Source organism: Osmerus mordax, chromosome 16, assembly GCF_038355195.1.
Source record: "Osmerus mordax isolate fOsmMor3 chromosome 16, fOsmMor3.pri, whole genome shotgun sequence".
Lineage (NCBI taxonomy): Eukaryota > Metazoa > Chordata > Actinopteri > Osmeriformes > Osmeridae > Osmerus > Osmerus mordax.
In genome coordinates, this window is record NC_090065.1 from 15589662 (window position 1) to 15607237 (window position 17576).

Genomic DNA, 17576 nt, shown 5'->3' on the forward strand with positions numbered 1-17576 from the left:
ATAACACATATGTACAAACACCGCAGACCAACACACTCACTGTATTAGGGAATCTCACTCACATTATACACTTACAGACACACACAGGTTCTTAATGTGAGACGGGGGAAATTTTATGCTGAATTGCTGAGTGCAGGATCGCTCTCCCTGTGAGATAAGGTGCATCTTGTGCACTGACAGATCCTCCGTCAGGCTCAGTCCAGCCACCATTACCCTGTTTACACTTCACCTCTCACTAGCAACGCTTTCCAACAACAAGAATGAAAACACGCAAGTTGTCCAGAGTGGAGAAACTTTGGAAGGTGAGTGTAAATTATCTTGGTTAAAATATTCTTTAGGTGTCAGTGTTTTAGTAAGTAAGTGAATGCAACAGGACTAACTAGTATAAAGTGTTAGTTTAGTCCGTAATTTCTCTTTGCGATCCCAAGTTTCTCTTTGGGATCAATAAAGTACCTACCTACCCAACAGAAAACAACTGAAGCATTACTTACAAGGTCAGGAACTTGTTTCTTGTCGTCTTGCTCTTTCATTATCAAAGAATAGACAGTATTGTACAGTAGATTGATTGAAAAACTTTACACTTTCATATAATCGTTTGAATTGAGTTTTGAACTGAAACCATGTGGAAAACTTCAGATTAATTGAATTTAAATGTTACAGCTGTGGCCAGTTGATAAGATAAAAGACTGGCATCTTCCTGAAATTCTGTGACCTACAGTAATGTGCCATAAGTATGGGAAGACAATGATACAGAATTGATTAGGATATAATTCAGCTACTGTTTGAAGAAACAAGTTTTATCCACTCTTTATCCAGTCAAATTGTGAAATCAAGAAATTGTGTCATTCTGTACTATCTATTCTTCATGTACTATCTTGCCAGGGTCCCATTAGTTGTTGGAAATTCAAATGGTCAGCTTTTACAGTAAGGGCCCTATGTGGTTAAGCTCTGCATTTCATCAACCCACAGAAGTAAGCCTCAAATACTCAATAGGTCTACTTAATGAAAGCAATGCATTCAAGTAGACAAAGTAGTATGAACTTCAAAGGCATTACACTGTTTTGATGGGATGGACAATGCACTGCCTTTACACCTGACACCAATCTCTTCCCTGATCCTGAGACATTGTCATCTAGGCTACAGAAATACTTTTGAAGTGACATTCAGTCAACATATTCAGAGATTTTTGCTTTGCCATCAAGTAGTTGGCATCGAGTCTTTAAGCTGTCACAGTGTTCTCAGCTTTTGGATTTGTGGTTGGCTGGTGAAATCATTTGGCCTCATTTCACCTTTTTTTCTCTCGTTGCAAAGATAGTTTGTATGAAGAGATGAGAAGGGAAGTATGTTGTTTTAAAGTGTTTGTCCCTGAGAGCCCCAGCCTGCCTGGTTTGTGTTTCCTGGGAAAACATTTTCTTCTTGTTGAATCCTCATCTACACTACAACAACATGCTCTTTTCGTTATGCTCTTCAGAGGTTTATATAGTGGTTCTATAGCTTCCCTATATGGGTTCTATGGTGGTTCTTGTTCCCATTCCTTTCTTAATTGAAATGTTTTTTTCCCCTTATCCATCAATTTACAGTAATGCCCTATTCTTTTATCAATGTTATTGTGCTGCTTTCCACTAAAGAGTACTGTGGGTTGCTTTCTAATACATGGTAGATGTATGTCTGGTTGTAAAACTTCTTTAAAGGCCTCTGATGAGGAGAGGTAATGTTCAGCAACGCTAAATATTCCTAGATAACTTTCACACATCACATACAAATGATTTGGGTTCTGTTACAAACATATACTAGAGAGGGTAACATTTCTGGGGAAATTGTAGGGTGTGCTTGCTTGCGTCGGTTGCACAGGGGTCCGTTTTTGAATGACATTTTTACAACTGATATTTCTGTATATTTTATATAAAAATGCATACTTATTATTTATAAAGATTACATAGATTTAAAAGCATTTTTTTTGCTGCTCATTTACAACTGAAAATACGAGTGAAGTGTAGAATGAAATAGATGTCTTCTCATTTCCCCTGCAAGAGGCAGCCTCATCGTTGAATCAAAACGAATAAATTAGAAATTTGAAAGACCGGTGTAAAATTGGACCTAATCTCTATGACTTAAACGTCCTTTTAAGTTTTTCCCTTCTCGTGATATTTTCAGGCATTTAGCCTACTCATTGCATTCTTTCATTAATAAAGAACCCCCTTTGAAGATTATTATACGACGTTACCGGCAGTAGAAGATGGAATCGCGATTCAAACAGTACAAATAAGCTTGAAATTTATTTAGTGGAAAATCGCTCATTCATATAAAGCTCACTGGTAGCGATCATTGTCAGTAACAACGCAAAATGCGATAGGCCTATAGCCCTGTGTGGAGAAGCTGCCCCGGTAAATTGTACTACTACGGTACAGTACTAGACTACTGCTGTGTTCGTCTTGGTAGCGATAGCTGGTTGAATTGGATTTACATTTATTTACATTTACATTTATTCATTTAGCAGACGCTTTTATCCAAAGCGACTTCCAAGAGAGAGCTTTACAAAGTGCATAGGTCACTGATCATAACAACAAGATAGCCAAAAAACATCGCGAGTAGCCAAAACATGAAGCACACATTGTGAACAACCAAAGTAAGTGCCAAAGGGAAGAACGGATTTAACGTTCCGTTGTACGGTTTAGGCTGAAATTAATTATTTTCATGAACAGATTGACAAAGTTTAGGCTGTGGCAATGAAGTTCAGGTTAGTAGTTAGATAGACTTTTGATTTAAGTAAGGGGAGTGCCGAACATGTTCTGTCGCCGTTTGACTTCCTAAACAGCTGTGTAGATTTTGAAGTGTGTCTCGCGTAGGCTACAGCGTTGCAGTGAGCAACACTGGTTTGAAACCACAGGTAATGATAATTTCACCAACAAATCGTTTACTTGTAATGTAATGTCATAATAAATCCTACAACGAAAATGTATTTGTGAGGAATGTTTATTTTAACTGATCAACTTTTTTTTCAACTGATGTTGTGTCCTTGGGCAAGGCACTTCACCCTACTTGCCTCAGGGAGAATGTCCCTGTACTTACTGTAAGTCGCTCTGGATAAGAGCGTCTGCTAAATGACTAAATGTAAAGCTATAGTTAGCCTAGCTATCCCCCAAGTTAACAGATGCGGAACGAATATTCTGCTACAGGTAGTCACGCGTGTTTTCGTGACGTTAGTGACGTAGTGACGTTAGTAACGTCAGTGACTGTGGCTAGCAAATTAGCCACCGTTAGCTTCACTTTTTGCCACAAAAACTTAATTTGAGCCTAAACCATGCAACGGAACGTAAATCCCAATACAGGGCTCCAGACTAACTTGTTGCCTTGGTTGCACTGGTGCGCCTAACTTTTTAATTTAGGTGCACCAGCACAAAATTTAGGTGCACCCAAATTTTTCCTTGCGTCGCCACAATTTCAAGGTCACCTTTTTATCACGCTCCATATACATTCATATATATTATGTAAATGATCTTAAACAAGAATAAGGTGTAGGTAAATATTTTTTTTATTTAAAGCACAATCATACTGTATATATAAAAAAATCTTTTAAGTGCTTCACTGAGCTACCAAACATTTTAAGCAAAATAAAAGCAAAATAAAACATTTCAAAATAGAAAGTGCTACAGTTTAAAAGTGCTTCCCTGAACTGAGACCTAACATTTCATGGCTCAAAGTCTTATAGCGGGTCCCACCTTGCTGTCCCATGCCCTTCAGATGGCCAACACCTGTAATTTGGCCTTCTTGCCCTATGGCCTTGGCTAAATCATCTTGCCACACTCTCCCTAGCATCAAAATCTTAGCTCTATGGGTTAGCTCCATGGCCCAGCTTTGTAACTCAGGGGTCCGCAATTCATTTTTACAAGGGGCCACATGAGAAACCTGAAATGTGTTGGAGGGCCTCATCAATTTGCTCACTATTCATTTTCTCCCATTGTAAAAAGCAGTAAAGTATATATTTTGATTAGCTGCTACTGGTTATCAGAAGAATAAGGATATTCTGTAAATATTTCTATAAATATTTTAGATTTTGGTGTAGGTCAAATAGGAAAGATTATAGAAGTAATAAACAGTATAAACAACAACATCAGTGTTTCATTTTATTTGTAACCAGTTAATCTTCACAAACACTGAAAACTTGTTTTGCAGTATGTTAAAGATGTGGAATTGATCAACTTTATACAAAAAGCAATAAGTTTTCTCAGTTCATTTTGTTCTGTGAGAGAAATCCACTGGGCTTGAACAAGTGCATCGAAATCTGTCTGAATGTCTGAGGTGGATATGCGAAGGACAGCTGACAGGTAATGATCAGGGTCTGCAGTTCAACTAGCAAACCATCAGCCCGCGCCCACTGAATCAGTCAAGTTCTTATTATGTCCGCGTTAGTTTTTTTCTTCACAGCTTTCACTTTGACCTCAGTAAACAGATACTTAGAAGTCCATGTCTTGTTAAAAGTTAATCAGTGGCAAAGTTTTTCATTTTCGAGGGCTAAGCAACAACTAACTCTCCTGTCGGTGAGGTTGAGCAAGCGCACATATGTAAATCGCCTGATCACTGTAGTCTTTCAGGACTACATATTTACTACCGCTCAACACATTCATTTATTTTAAATTTTTGATTTACCTCACGTGGGATTGAGACAGCCTGTGGCCGGTTATGGCCCGTGGGCCATACAATGCCCAGGTCTGCTCAACTGACTCTCTGGTGCTCAGGTTGTAATTTCAATCACACAGCACGGAGCTACAGGAATATCTGGACCACAGCCAATCAGAGGCAAAGACCCGCCCCATCTCTGTCTCTGATTGGTTTAGACCACGATATGATCCAACCATGAGTGTCAGTTCCATCTTAGGATAACAAACGCTTCGTTTGTGGAGAGACAGCGGATGCGAGGAGGTTAGGTGCACCGGTGCGACCTAGGAACATTTTTAGTCGCACCCGTACACATTTTGGTCGCGACCAAATTGGTCGCACTCTAGAGCCCTGCAATAGAAGCAACTCAATCGCTACCAAGACAAAACTTTTGACACCTAGGTTGTCTATGTAGGCCAAATATTGACTGAGTTTTAGGGGGGCAAAAAATAAATAACAATAATAATAATATACATGTGAGAGAACAAAGGTTGTGCCCTTGCCGAAGGCAAAGCACACCCAATAATATATATGTGAGAGAACAAAGGTTGTGCCCTTGCCGAAGGCAAAGCACACCCAATAAGGGTACAATTTCTGGGGAAATTGTAGGGTGTGCTTGCTTGCGTCGGTTGCAGGTGGGTCCGTCCTCTTAAGTTTTTTCCTTCTAGTGATATTTTCAAGCATTTAGCCTACTCATATTGCATATTTCATTAACCCTTGTGTTATCTTCGGGTCATTCTGATCCATCAGTCATTGTGACCCACCGTCGTATTGCGACAGATTTACCGCATACAAAGACTAAGTGAAGCATTTTCTTTTAACAGCTAGGCTGTCTCAGACCCCCCACATTGCAAAGGTTAAAAGAAAATTATTTTAATTTGTTTTTGTATTGGGTAAAATTGGGTAAACACAACGATGGTTCGTTATGAACCTTTGGGTCATGTGACCCAAAGACAGCACGAGGGTTAAGAACACCCTTTGAAACAGCTGCGAACCCCCTTTGAAACAAGCTACTGTAACAACGTTGTCACTGGCAGTATGGAATCGTGATTCAAACAGTACCGTCTGCTAACTGAAAATATGCCCCCCAAAACGTAAATAAGTTTGACATTAATGTAGGGGGAAATGGCTCAATTCAAAATAAGTTCGCTAGAGGCAAGCTAGCTGCTGTTGCTCCACATTTCACTGATTGTTTGAAAGCGCCGGAAATTAGAACATTTCTTTTGACATAAAGTTTAGCTGTGGCATTGAAGACAGTACTACACACTGCACTGCGAGCCGAGTCTGACTGAGGCTAACGTCAAAACAAGCCGCGGTGTCACTCAAATTCCAAGTTTTACACAAATCACAAAAATATGCTGACCCGCTGGCTATCTTCGCAATCGCCATATCTTTAAAACACTGCCCTCCTTCTGATTTTTGATGTAGAATTGACCCTGGTACGAAATTAAGAAAATACTCATCAGAGATCGACAACAGCTGACGCAATCGTCAAGGGAGGCTGACGGGGCTCTCACGTGGCAGTTCAACTCAAAATTGCTTTCTCAACAAAACCCAATGGTTGGTAATTTTGGGGTTTGGCATTTTTCACTCATAATCCAAGCTCCAATTTGCGTGCTAGAACGTCTCTATCACGTTGTATCCATGCGTCGTTGCTAACGTGTGCTGACGTAGTGACGTAGGCTAGCACTGGTACCCTTCGTTGACAGAAGACACTTTTTGCCACAAAAACGTTGTAACCTCCTAAACTGTGCAACGGAGTGTAAATTTACATTTACATTTAGTCATTTAGCAGACGCTCTTATCCAGAGCGACTTACAGTAAGTACAGGGACATCCCCCCCGAGGCAAGTAGGGTGAAGTGCCTTGCCCAAGGACACAACATCAGTTGGCATGACCGGGAATCGAACTGGCAACCTTCGGATTACTAGCCCGAAAAGATCCAAGATGGCGCCGATGATGGCTGCCTCGGTCGTTAGTATTTAAATTTTAGGTATATGTTTATTGTATGCACCTTCCTGCCAAAGCAAATTCCTTGTCTGTGCAAACTTTCATGGCGAATAAATCCCTTTCTGATTCTTTCTGATTCTCCCTCACCGCTCAGCCACCTGACTCAAATAGAGTCAGGTGGCTAAATAGAAATACAAGCAACTCAATCGCTACCAAGACGAAACTTTTGACACCTAGGTTGTCTATGTAGTCCAAATATTGACTGAGGCTTAGGGGGGCAAAAATTAATAATAACTAGAAAAGGCTGTTCCTGCGAAACAGCAGTGAGAATGCTGAAAACCTGAATGGGGATAGCTGACCATGCTAAAAAAGCTGAAGATTTTGTAGAAAGTTATAAGCTGAAGCTTCAAAGCGCCCGAAAGGTATTTTTGAACGGGGCAGGAGCTGGACGAAGGCATAAAACTACAGAAAAGAGAAGAACAATGCAAAAAGAGAAATAATTCAGAAGAATTTGAAAATTTTGTAGAAAGTCATTTGCTCAGGTTTCAAAAGGTCTGAAATGTATTTTAGAGAGGACCTGGAGCTAACTGATTAAAATGCTGCAGCAAAAAAAGTTGAACTATTGTGGGTAGTAAATAAGATCATGCTACATCTAACCAGCGGATCATCTTGCAAGTGTGTCAAAGTGGTATTTTTACAGACTGTATTAACACCGTAGGCGTGAATAATGCATGCATCGTGATTGTCGTACATCTGTAGCCGAAGCTAAGCTAGAGAGAGGATGCAATGGAACATTTCCTACATAAGCTACATCTACTGCTTCAAATTGAAAACGGAGACCATCTTTTGATTAAAGACAAGTTCCTTAACCTCTGTTGTCAATATCGCCAATACAAAGTAAATACTCTACAGTTACGAAGCATTTGTTTGTAGCTAGGTAACGAATATTATGTCTGGAAAAACGTAGCTAGCTATGTGACCTGGTTTCGCCGTATGACGACAGTCGTAGCGTCACTAGAATGGAGGCTAGATTATGTACACTTTAAGATCAATGTAGCTACATACCTTGTTTGGCCAATTTGGTCGATTGTGGAAAAAAGTCGAACCGTTTTTAGTTATGGAGAGCCATCGCGCTAGCTTGATTATAAGAGAGAATAACAGAAATGTAGCTAGAATCCACACCTCAAACAAGTTAACCTAGACGCAAAACTGTACGTCCAATACAAAAAATAACGATATTTTCCGTGACCCAAGACTCTGCCGAAACCAGAGATATCCTTTATATGTCTGTGCGGTCAGAAATACAACTCTTGGCAGTTTCGAAAACGTGTACCCAATTCTGCTTTCATGGTGCGTGTCTGTTTGGTTGCCACGGTGATGGCGCAGCTGTGATAGCTAACGAGCTAGGCAGAGAGAAAAACGAACATTTACCTAGCATCCACACCTCAAACAAGTTGACCTAGACGCAAAACTACACGTCCAATAAATAAAATGAGGATATTTTCCGAGACCCAAGACTCTGCCGAAACTAGAGATGTCCTTTATAGGTCTGTGCGGTCAGAAATATGAAATATGTCTCTACCGGCAGTTTCGAAATCGTCTTCCTTCTTGCTTTCTCTGACGGATTTTACCCACCTCTCCATTGAAGTTAGTGAGAGAATTTGAAAGGCTGCTCTCGCTTCAAGGCTCATAGCTGAAAATCTGTATGTGTGAGCTCTTTAGTAGTTACATTGGCTGAAAGAGGACAATGTTTCCTACATTTTAAGGTATAACTTGTTTCTGTAAGTTAAACTACATGAACGTTAGAGGAATTTGTTTGAAAATTTAGTTGAATATCAGAAAAAGAACAGCCAGCTGCTCATTCATAAAAATCAAGAAGGAGCAAACATTTTAATGTATTTCAAACTGTCATAATTCAAAATTGGCTGAATATTTGAAAAAGCTGAATCATTTGGGAATAGCTGAATGTCTTGTGAACATTTTAAAGGTTGAATGGTGTCTCTAGCTGGAAGTATGCTGAAGTAGTTAAACATTCTCACTATTGGTTTCCTGTTTCTCTTTATTATTGTGAGTCTCACTATTGTTTTTCAACTTCTTAGTTCTTCCGATGGTTTTTTGGCCTTTAACAGCATTCTCATAATAAATATATATGTGAGAGAACAAAGGTTGTGCTCTTGCCGAAGGCTTGAGCACACCCAATTATAATAATAATATATATGTGAGAGAACAAAGGTTGTGCCCTTGCCGAAGGCAAAGCACACCCAATTACAGTTTTTCATCAGGTACATTTCTCGAATCATCCTCGACATTTGCAAAACAGTAAGTGCATTTCTCAAAACAATTCGTACAAATAGCAAAACACCATGGATTACCTGCAAAAGCCAGTCTCTTGCTCAAAATCCTTAGTTCATCTCTCAAAAGTAAATATCTGTGTCAATGAACATATCAGTGCCATCAGAATGACAAGTCCTTGTGTCATTGTGTATAAGATAAGACGGATAAAACAGTCAAATTGCTTGGTCATGTTGTCAATATAACAGTGTACTATGGAGGGATGTTCTGATGTAAACTATAGCTTAATTTTGAAGACAATTATTGTAAATATTAGGTTACACCTTAGTGTATGTAGGAGTTTGATTGCAAGAGACAATATTCACATTTACGCTTTTACTATTTGTACTGTAATTTGTTGACAGACCATGTCATTGTGATACAGAAAGGAAAAGAAATGTGAACATAGGACAATCTCCTTAAGGAAAACTGTACATGCAGTGCTGTAGGAATTACAGTGCAGTCTTCCTACACCTCCTGACGTTCCTGTCTGTTGGGCCACAGATTCTCATCCACATCACAACGAATATCTTCTCTTGCGATGCAGCATGGAAAGAATCTCTTAGAGTGTCTTATCTCATCCTGAATGTCCTCATATGTCCTCTGCCTCTTCTTCCTCTGTTTTGGCTCCCAACTCCTCCGCCACGCAGCCTCACTCCTCTTCCTCTTCTTCTCTCTGGCAGTTGACCCCGTCCAATTCCTTGTCCTTCCATTGTCAGACATTGTAACATTGTGTTGTGCTCCGGATATATATATTTGCCAGTTGATGGTTCATAAGATGCACCTTACTTAGAGAAAGTCAAGATTCACCTGGGAGCAATTTACCAATTCAGGACAGATTTAGAAAAAGGTCTAATGGAAATGTATAGAATATATACATTTCCATTATAATATATATAGGGGGGTGAGACTATTCAACAGAGACACATTATAGTAAACAGAATTGCTATTTCTTCATCCTTCCTAATGGCAGTAAGTTGCAGAGCATTTTTTCTGCTCTAAACCAATGTAGAACTCCACTTGCATAAATATCCATTCTAGAGATGGAGTTGACAGCCATTTTTATCAAACTTTTTTCCCTTGCCAGGTACAGATGTAATCAGACGTTGAAATAAATATAAGTAAGATAGTAGCAGAGAGAGGGAGTGGGTCGACTCTCGCCTTGCAAGCTTTTTCAGACTAGTGTATAGAGCCCACCTGGAGCCAATCTTTACTGTGGAAAGCAGTTCAGTCAAGACACTCACCTGATTGATTTCACAACTTATTCATAAACATGAGAATAGGTTTAACTTTGGCAGAATGGATGTACATGGGGAAGCACACCCTGCCTTCACTGCAATATGCATGACATGAGGCAGGGAGCAACGAGTTAAATCCCCCAATGGGGAGTACAGACAGACAACATGGGGAGAAGGGGATGGTGGTGGGTGGCAGCTGCGCAGAACACTAAGGTAATCGAGGATGCGTGTGTGTGCATGTGTGCGACTTTATAGCGCCGCCTATCGAGCTAAGCCTATGGGCTAAGAACACTGCGATGGGTGATATGACGCGCGCTGCCCGAGTGCCATGCCTGAACTAGCTTTGCTCCTTTATCAACAGACATGTTTCAAGCCATAACGGAACACATAAAACAGCTGAAAGCTTTTCACAACTCTCCTCTATGTACAAACTGCTGTGCAAAGGGGAAACAAATTTCAACTCCCAGGAAAATGGAGAGAGAGAGAGAGAGAGACTTACTAATGAACTGATTGACTGGACCAATGACCAAGTGACTAAGAGATAGAAATAGAGAATATAGAGAAACAGAGAGAAGAAGGACACTGGCAGATTAATTATTTGACTCTCAAGTGCCCTTAGTGAAGGAGCGATAATGAACTTGATTAAGGACTCATGGATTTGTTAATTAGCCTACTGTAATGACTGGGCAGTGAAGAAAGGTCCTAGACAGACTCTGGAAACTTTTCCCCTCTCAGTATTCCATGGCAGATGGCAGCATGTTTTCTCAGGACAGAATGGATGACCTTTTAGAATGCAGATAAACTGTGCTGAACCGCAATGAATCCCCATCAGCACTGTCTACAGGAGGATGGGCAGGGATGAGGATTACAGTTGACCAGATGATGACAGTTATATGGCTTGCTAATGTTCTCAGTGTAAAGGGGTTGCCAGCTGCAGTGCCTGTGAAGTGTCGAGCCAGGCCCGGTTGTGGACTGTGGTCTTCAGTTGGACAGATACCAGAGGGTGAAGGGGACATGATAGCTGACAATACCACCGCTTCGACAGCTGGCAATGGCAGTTACCATGGTAACAGGTTGCTCCTGGATTCCCGGTCAGACCTCGAACCCTCCCTCAGAGCCTGTCCAGCTACCTCGGTAGATGGAGCATTATGTGGCCTACATACTTGCAAGCACACCAAGCCACTATACTCAACAGCATGTAGTTTGAATGAACTGGAAATTAAAGAGAGCTCATGAATTCTTCCTGTTGTGAATTGGGTTTCAACACTTTAAAATCACAGGGACTGCATTGTCTCCTCTTCTCATTTGGAGTAAAGTCCTCCTGACTGAAATGCTGCAAATAGACTGCAGTTTGGGCAGTGGTGAGGCAAGCAGCACTTACTGGCAAGTTAACACACCCATATCTGCCGTGACTGTGGTCTGTCCTGTCCTTGCCCACTCCCTATCCTTCTCCTCTGTCCACACTCTATCCTTCTTCCACAGATATCACAAGACTGATGACCGATGGAAATTATTGAACCACTATGGAGTATCAACACTGAGCTCATAGCTTTTTGTCAAATTATGTTTAACAAATTCTGGGGGTTACAGCACATTTGCAAACTACCTATTCCCTCAGCTGAAAACTAATCAAACACTATTCATTGTTATATCTTATTTTTATGAAGGCATTTTGTGACTTGTCGTTGGGTGGATGTGATTTGAGTGGTCCAAAGACACCTTTCACTGCATGGAATATATATCCAGTATATATACTGTATATATGCATATAAAAGGTTCCATGGGAATAAGGAGTAACACCGAGACACCATTATTTTGTGTCTTTTTTGTGTGACTCATAAACAGTATTTAGTATGTATGTAAAGATGTAGACAAAAATAAGAAAAAATATAGTTGCAAGCAGCAATGGGGTGGCCAAGCAGGTCAGATGACCCAGAAGAAACTTTCGACATCCTCAGAAGAGTGTTCCAAGTACATGCAGCAAGTTTGGCGTGAATCCATCAAAGATTTGCTGAGATACGACACAACTTTCTGATTGGTGGCTCTGCTGCCGATTTCGATTGGCTGTACCGGACAAACGGTTTCGAAAATCTAAAATCATTTTGATAGTTTGTGTGAGGATTGCATTGACTATAGCTTGTAGCTTGACTACAGGTAACTAGCGACTGCGGTGTACCTGGCTTCCTTTGCAGTGGCTTACAGTCTTGCTAAACAGAGAATCAGAGACATGACAAGCTCGTCGGCTTTGGCTGGATTCAAACCTCTGACGTTGACGTTGCCAGGACACCAACTTATCCTAGTGAGCGATTCTCAGTGCTGCAAATCACAGTTCAGTTACTGGGTAAAAATATAAGCAGTTTTTCCTGTGGCAAGCGGTTGTCCGAGTTGGCCCAAGTCCTATTTTGACATGTCAAGGTGATTGTGGTCTGAAGATAATCTGTCCCAAATGTTGTGAATATTTGATACATTTTGTAGGAGGAGTGAACAAAAACGTTGTATTAATTCATTCGAAATGGCGGCATCAATTCGGCTGGTATCACAAGTTAACATGTGTCAGACACGGGATCGCCCCCCTAGAGGTTAGAGGACACATATCTACAAAGCACAATAAATCTGACTCTTCTTGAGTATAGATCCCCTGAGAATGAAACATGATCATTACCATTATACTGTTAGACAGCTACTGTGGCATACCTGGCTTTACTAAACATATAAACCAGTATCATGACATGCTTGATGACTGTGGCTGGGTTCAAACCTATGACCCTGCACTTCAGAGGAACCCGTCTTTTCCCAGGGAGCTATTCTCACTGCAGGGAAATGCTGTGTTCAGTTACTGTATAAAAAAAGGAAGCAGTTTCTCCTGTGGGAAGCGTTGTTAGATTTGACCCAAGTATAAAAAGCTGTAATTCAGTCCTATTTTGACATGTCAAGGTGATTGTGGTCTGAAAATGATTTGATTACAAGTCCATGAAAATAGGAGCAACGGCGAACCAGGAAGAAATCCGATGCACTGGCTAGATGTAGCATCACTGTATCGACAAAGCACAATAAATCTGACTCTGAGTATAAATCCCCTGAGAATGAAACATTATCGTGACCATTATGATTATAATGCTCGACAGCTACTGTCGCATACCTGGCATCACTAAACAGATAAACCAGTATCATGACATGCTTGAGACTTTGGCTGGATTCGAACCTAGGACCTTGCACTTCAAAGGAGCCTGTCTTATCCCAGTGAGCCATTTTCAGCACTGGGAATTACTGTGTACAGTTACTGTATACAAAAAGTAAGCCATTTCTCCTGTGGCACGCGTGGTCAGATTTGGCCCAAATTGTTGCCCCAACAGCTGTAATTCAGTCCTATTTTGACATGTCAAGGTGATTGTGGTCTGATGATAATCTGTGCCAAATCTGGTGAATATTGGATACATTGCCATTCAAAATGGCGGCCTCATCAATTCGTCTGGTATCATGCGTTAACATGCGTCAGACACGGGATCTCCTAAGATATCACGAGACATAGGAATCACTTAAATACGACAAACAAATCAACAGTTATTGGTCAAAACACAGTTTTGCCTATTGTAGCGCCCCCTAGAGTTCAAATGACCCTACCTTTTTCGGACCTCTTAATAACAGGGTCATGAATCCATACACCAAGTTTGGAGTCAATGCATCAAAGATTCACTAAGATATGACCTCACTTCCCTTTTTCCGGATCAGTTGCTGAATTTGATTGGCTGTAACTAACAAACGGTTGCGAAAATCAAAGCTCCAGGGGATAAATTTTGTGAGGCTTGGTCTGAAGATCATCTGTGGCAATTTTGAAGAAGATTCGACAAGAATTGTAGGAGGAGTAGCGAAAAAACGTTTCTCTTTAACATTCAAAATGGCGGAGAATCTATATGACTGGGTGTGACGTCATAGAGTGCGTTGAACTTGTCTTCATCCAGGGAATCCAATGATACCTCATTTTGGAAAATGCGGCATATGGTTCAAAAGTAACGTGTGTAAACACACCTTCAACTTTGACCCATTGGTGGCGCTAGAGGGTTTGAAATGGAGACATGAAACTTGGTGAAATTGATGAGGGGACTGGTCCCAAAGAGTGTGCCAAATTTCACAACTTCTGACCATGTGGTTGGCGCTGCCATAGACTCCCATGACAGATGTGTAATAATAATGGCCGGGTTTCCCAGATTCGTCAGATTGTCAAGCGAAAGGCTGAGTGTGTGAGAATGTGGAGCACGCGCGCGCTGAAGAGCAGGGGAGACATTTCATTGGAAATTTCATTAGCAATTAGCCAAGCATGCATGTTTCAAATATTCACCACAAATCGACTTTTCATGTTACAGTCAACTTTTCCTCAGATTTGTGTACTAAACATTCTCAAGAGTCTTCATATGAACTTGTGATTGAATCAAAGTATCAGTTTTTGACCGGCGGATGTGTAAAGCATTATTTTAGCGTTAGCGATAAAGTCGATTTGCTTTATATCAACCATTTTTGGAGATATGAAATAGCCTTTGCACATGGGAACATGTTGTAGTGTCTTCCTTGTGACATACCAAGTTACGTGTTGATATCTCAAAGATTTGCTGAGATTTGACCCAACTTCATGTTTGGTTGCTTTTTTGCTGATTTTGATTGGCTGTGCCCGACAAACGGTTTAGAAAATCAAAACGCCATGGGATAACTTTTGTGAGGCTTGGTCTGAAGATCATCTCTGGTAATTTTGAAGAAGATATGACAACAATTGTAGGAGGAGTAGGCTTTTAAAGGTTTTTGATACAACCGGAAATGGCGGAAAATCTATATAACCAGAAATTGCGTTGAACTCGTCTTGATCCAGGGAATCCAATGGTACCTCATTTTTGAAAATCGGTCATACGGTTCAAAAGTTGCGTGTGTAAACACAAGTCCAACTTTGACCCATTGGTGGCGCTAGAGTGGTCTAATGGGATACATGAAACTTGGTGTAGGTATAGAAGGAACTGTCCTTAATGAGTGTGCCAATTTCACAAAAAGTTATCGAAGGGTTGTAGGGGCTGCCATTGACTCCCATGGAACTAGAATAATAATAATAGTTATAATAATAATAATAATAAAACTAACAATAACAATAGGTTTCCTCCTTACGGAGGAATCATAATAATAATAATACGTAGAAACCCTTAAGGTGGCGTCGCCGCTTCGCGTCTTGGCCACCAACTATTTGTTTGGTACAAAAATATAAGAGTACTTTGGCCCAAAGCGCCCATTTGTTTAGGATCTCTCCCTGGCCACTCCAAGTGAATTTAATTTCTTGTATTTTCTGTACCTGCTGTGTTTGGAGGAAATATTCTGCCAGACAACTAATGTCATGATCAGGCCCCGCATCCATCATTGTGGCTTCTATAGTCCAATTAAGGTGAAATAAAGCAGGAGATTTGTAAGGTTCATCAGTGTCTGTTTGGAAGGCTAGTAAATTATATTTTCTTATTTGCTGCTGCTGACTTTGCTGCTTAATACCTCTTTGGGTTTTTAAGTGAATTTGTACTCCTCAGACCTGTTTGCAAATAACTCAAACAACTGAGTTCACAGTTTCCATGACAACATTTTCCATTCAGAACAGTTACTAGGTTTATTAAAAACCTTTCTACATGTCTTGAATATTACTTGATGTATTTGAGAACTACTATTTTCAAAAGACATATATGTTGATTTATTTACATATCATTACATGACAACAACTATTTAATTGTAATAATTATGAATACATCTTTTAGAAAAACATTCTAACTGAATAGGTTCAGCAGACTTATTGTTGTCTTCTTAAGAGCACACCCTTGCACACCTCACTATTACATCGTCACCCCAACTCACCCCCAATCCCTTTCCTCAACACTCTTCTCTCTGTGTCAGAGGCAGGAACTCAATACATATGCATGCTTCAACATACAGTAGACCAAGCTTTTGTAAACCCTCCTCTTCAGAACGTATGGTATGTTAGTTCAGTAGGGCAGCTCTGTGGAGATTGTTGCCCAACTAGTGGAGAGGACTCCCCAAGCGAGGGGCTCCTGTACAATGGAAATAGACTGACAAGCTGGCCTAAATGAGACGCAGGTGGCGTGTGTACAGAGATGTAACGAAAGGTGAAAGAGATGGAAGTCAGCCAGGGTATAAACACTGTGATTTGATGAGATGTGAAACTATTTATGCTCCACGTAGGAGGACAGGAGTGGTGCCTCTTAAGGGGCCAGCAGGCAGTGGCATCACAGAGAAACACACAGGAATCAAATGGAGCTTTTCACATCTGTCTCTTTGCGTGCTGAAACAAAATGCTTTATAGCTGTTTAATTGACATACAGTTGACATAGTCTACATACACTACACACTCGTACTACATATTAAAACATCAACCTTTTATGGAAACATGGAAGTCAATCATGCTCAATGGACATAATTCATGGGTCCCGGTGAAGGTGTTTTCAAAGTGAATTACTTCTAAATATCTTAGTTTTTACTTGTGAGATAGTGATACTAAACAATGTCCAATCAGGGTTCACATTCATGTAAATCTCTCTCTGATGTAATTTGACTGTGCATTCTATGTCTGTATTTATTGCGGCACTAGTATGCCTGCACTGGTGTGTTCCAGGGGTTAAGAATGTTGGCAATAAGACTGCTAAAAGAGATGGAATGAATGCATAGGCCTAAGTGGAATTGTTTCAGTTATCCATACCACTGGCAAGGAAAGGAAACGTTACGTCAACCTGAAGATGTGTCTGACAGTATTATTTTACAAACTGACCACATTCTTTAAACAGTTTGAACCGCAAAAAAGTTACTTTAATCTTCTTTAACGCTGAAACATATTACCTGTGTAATTAATGGTATTAACCTGTACAATTGTTTCAAATGAGGTTTGACTGATTCGCAGATGAATATTTAAAACAACGGTTTTTCATTTGATATGTTCGCATATGTTCGTGTTTGGTTCGTGCCTGTGATGGCGGTAATATTGACACATATCGCCATTCAGTGAGCTGAATAAATAATGACACGTCTACACATTCCAGTCTCTTTTGAGCGCATTGTGCAGTGGGAAGGTGAGACGAGAAGTCGGAATTTATAAATAGACTGAAGTACGAATCTCTCCGGTGCTACTTCGGAGAGAAACAACACACTGGCCATGACCTTGCAAGTACAATAAAAGCGGACAAGCAAAAAAAATGTAGAGGACAAATGGTTTGACCTTCTTAAGTTAGACAGGACACTAGACGCTGATAGACCTATAGACGAGCACATTGCGCACTTACAAGAAAGTTTAAAGAGAAGACGTGCTGAGTAGGGTGAGCATTAATGAACAATAAGGTAACAATCAATAATTTAGAGGTTCGAAGTCTGTTCGAAG

At 40.4% G+C, this 17576-nt stretch overlaps 1 protein-coding gene across 1 annotated transcript in view; it reads left to right on the plus strand.

Annotated features, from left to right (window-relative positions):
- The first annotated feature begins 213 nt into the window (after window positions 1-213).
- Window positions 214-17576, plus strand: part of LOC136958550 (A-type potassium channel modulatory protein DPP6-like) — a 48545-nt gene continuing 31182 nt past the window's right edge. The window contains exon 1 of the mRNA XM_067252536.1: window positions 214-302. Within this exon, the coding sequence (XP_067108637.1) occupies window positions 261-302 (42 nt within the window). The 5' untranslated portion in view covers window positions 214-260. The remainder of the gene's footprint in view (window positions 303-17576) is intronic.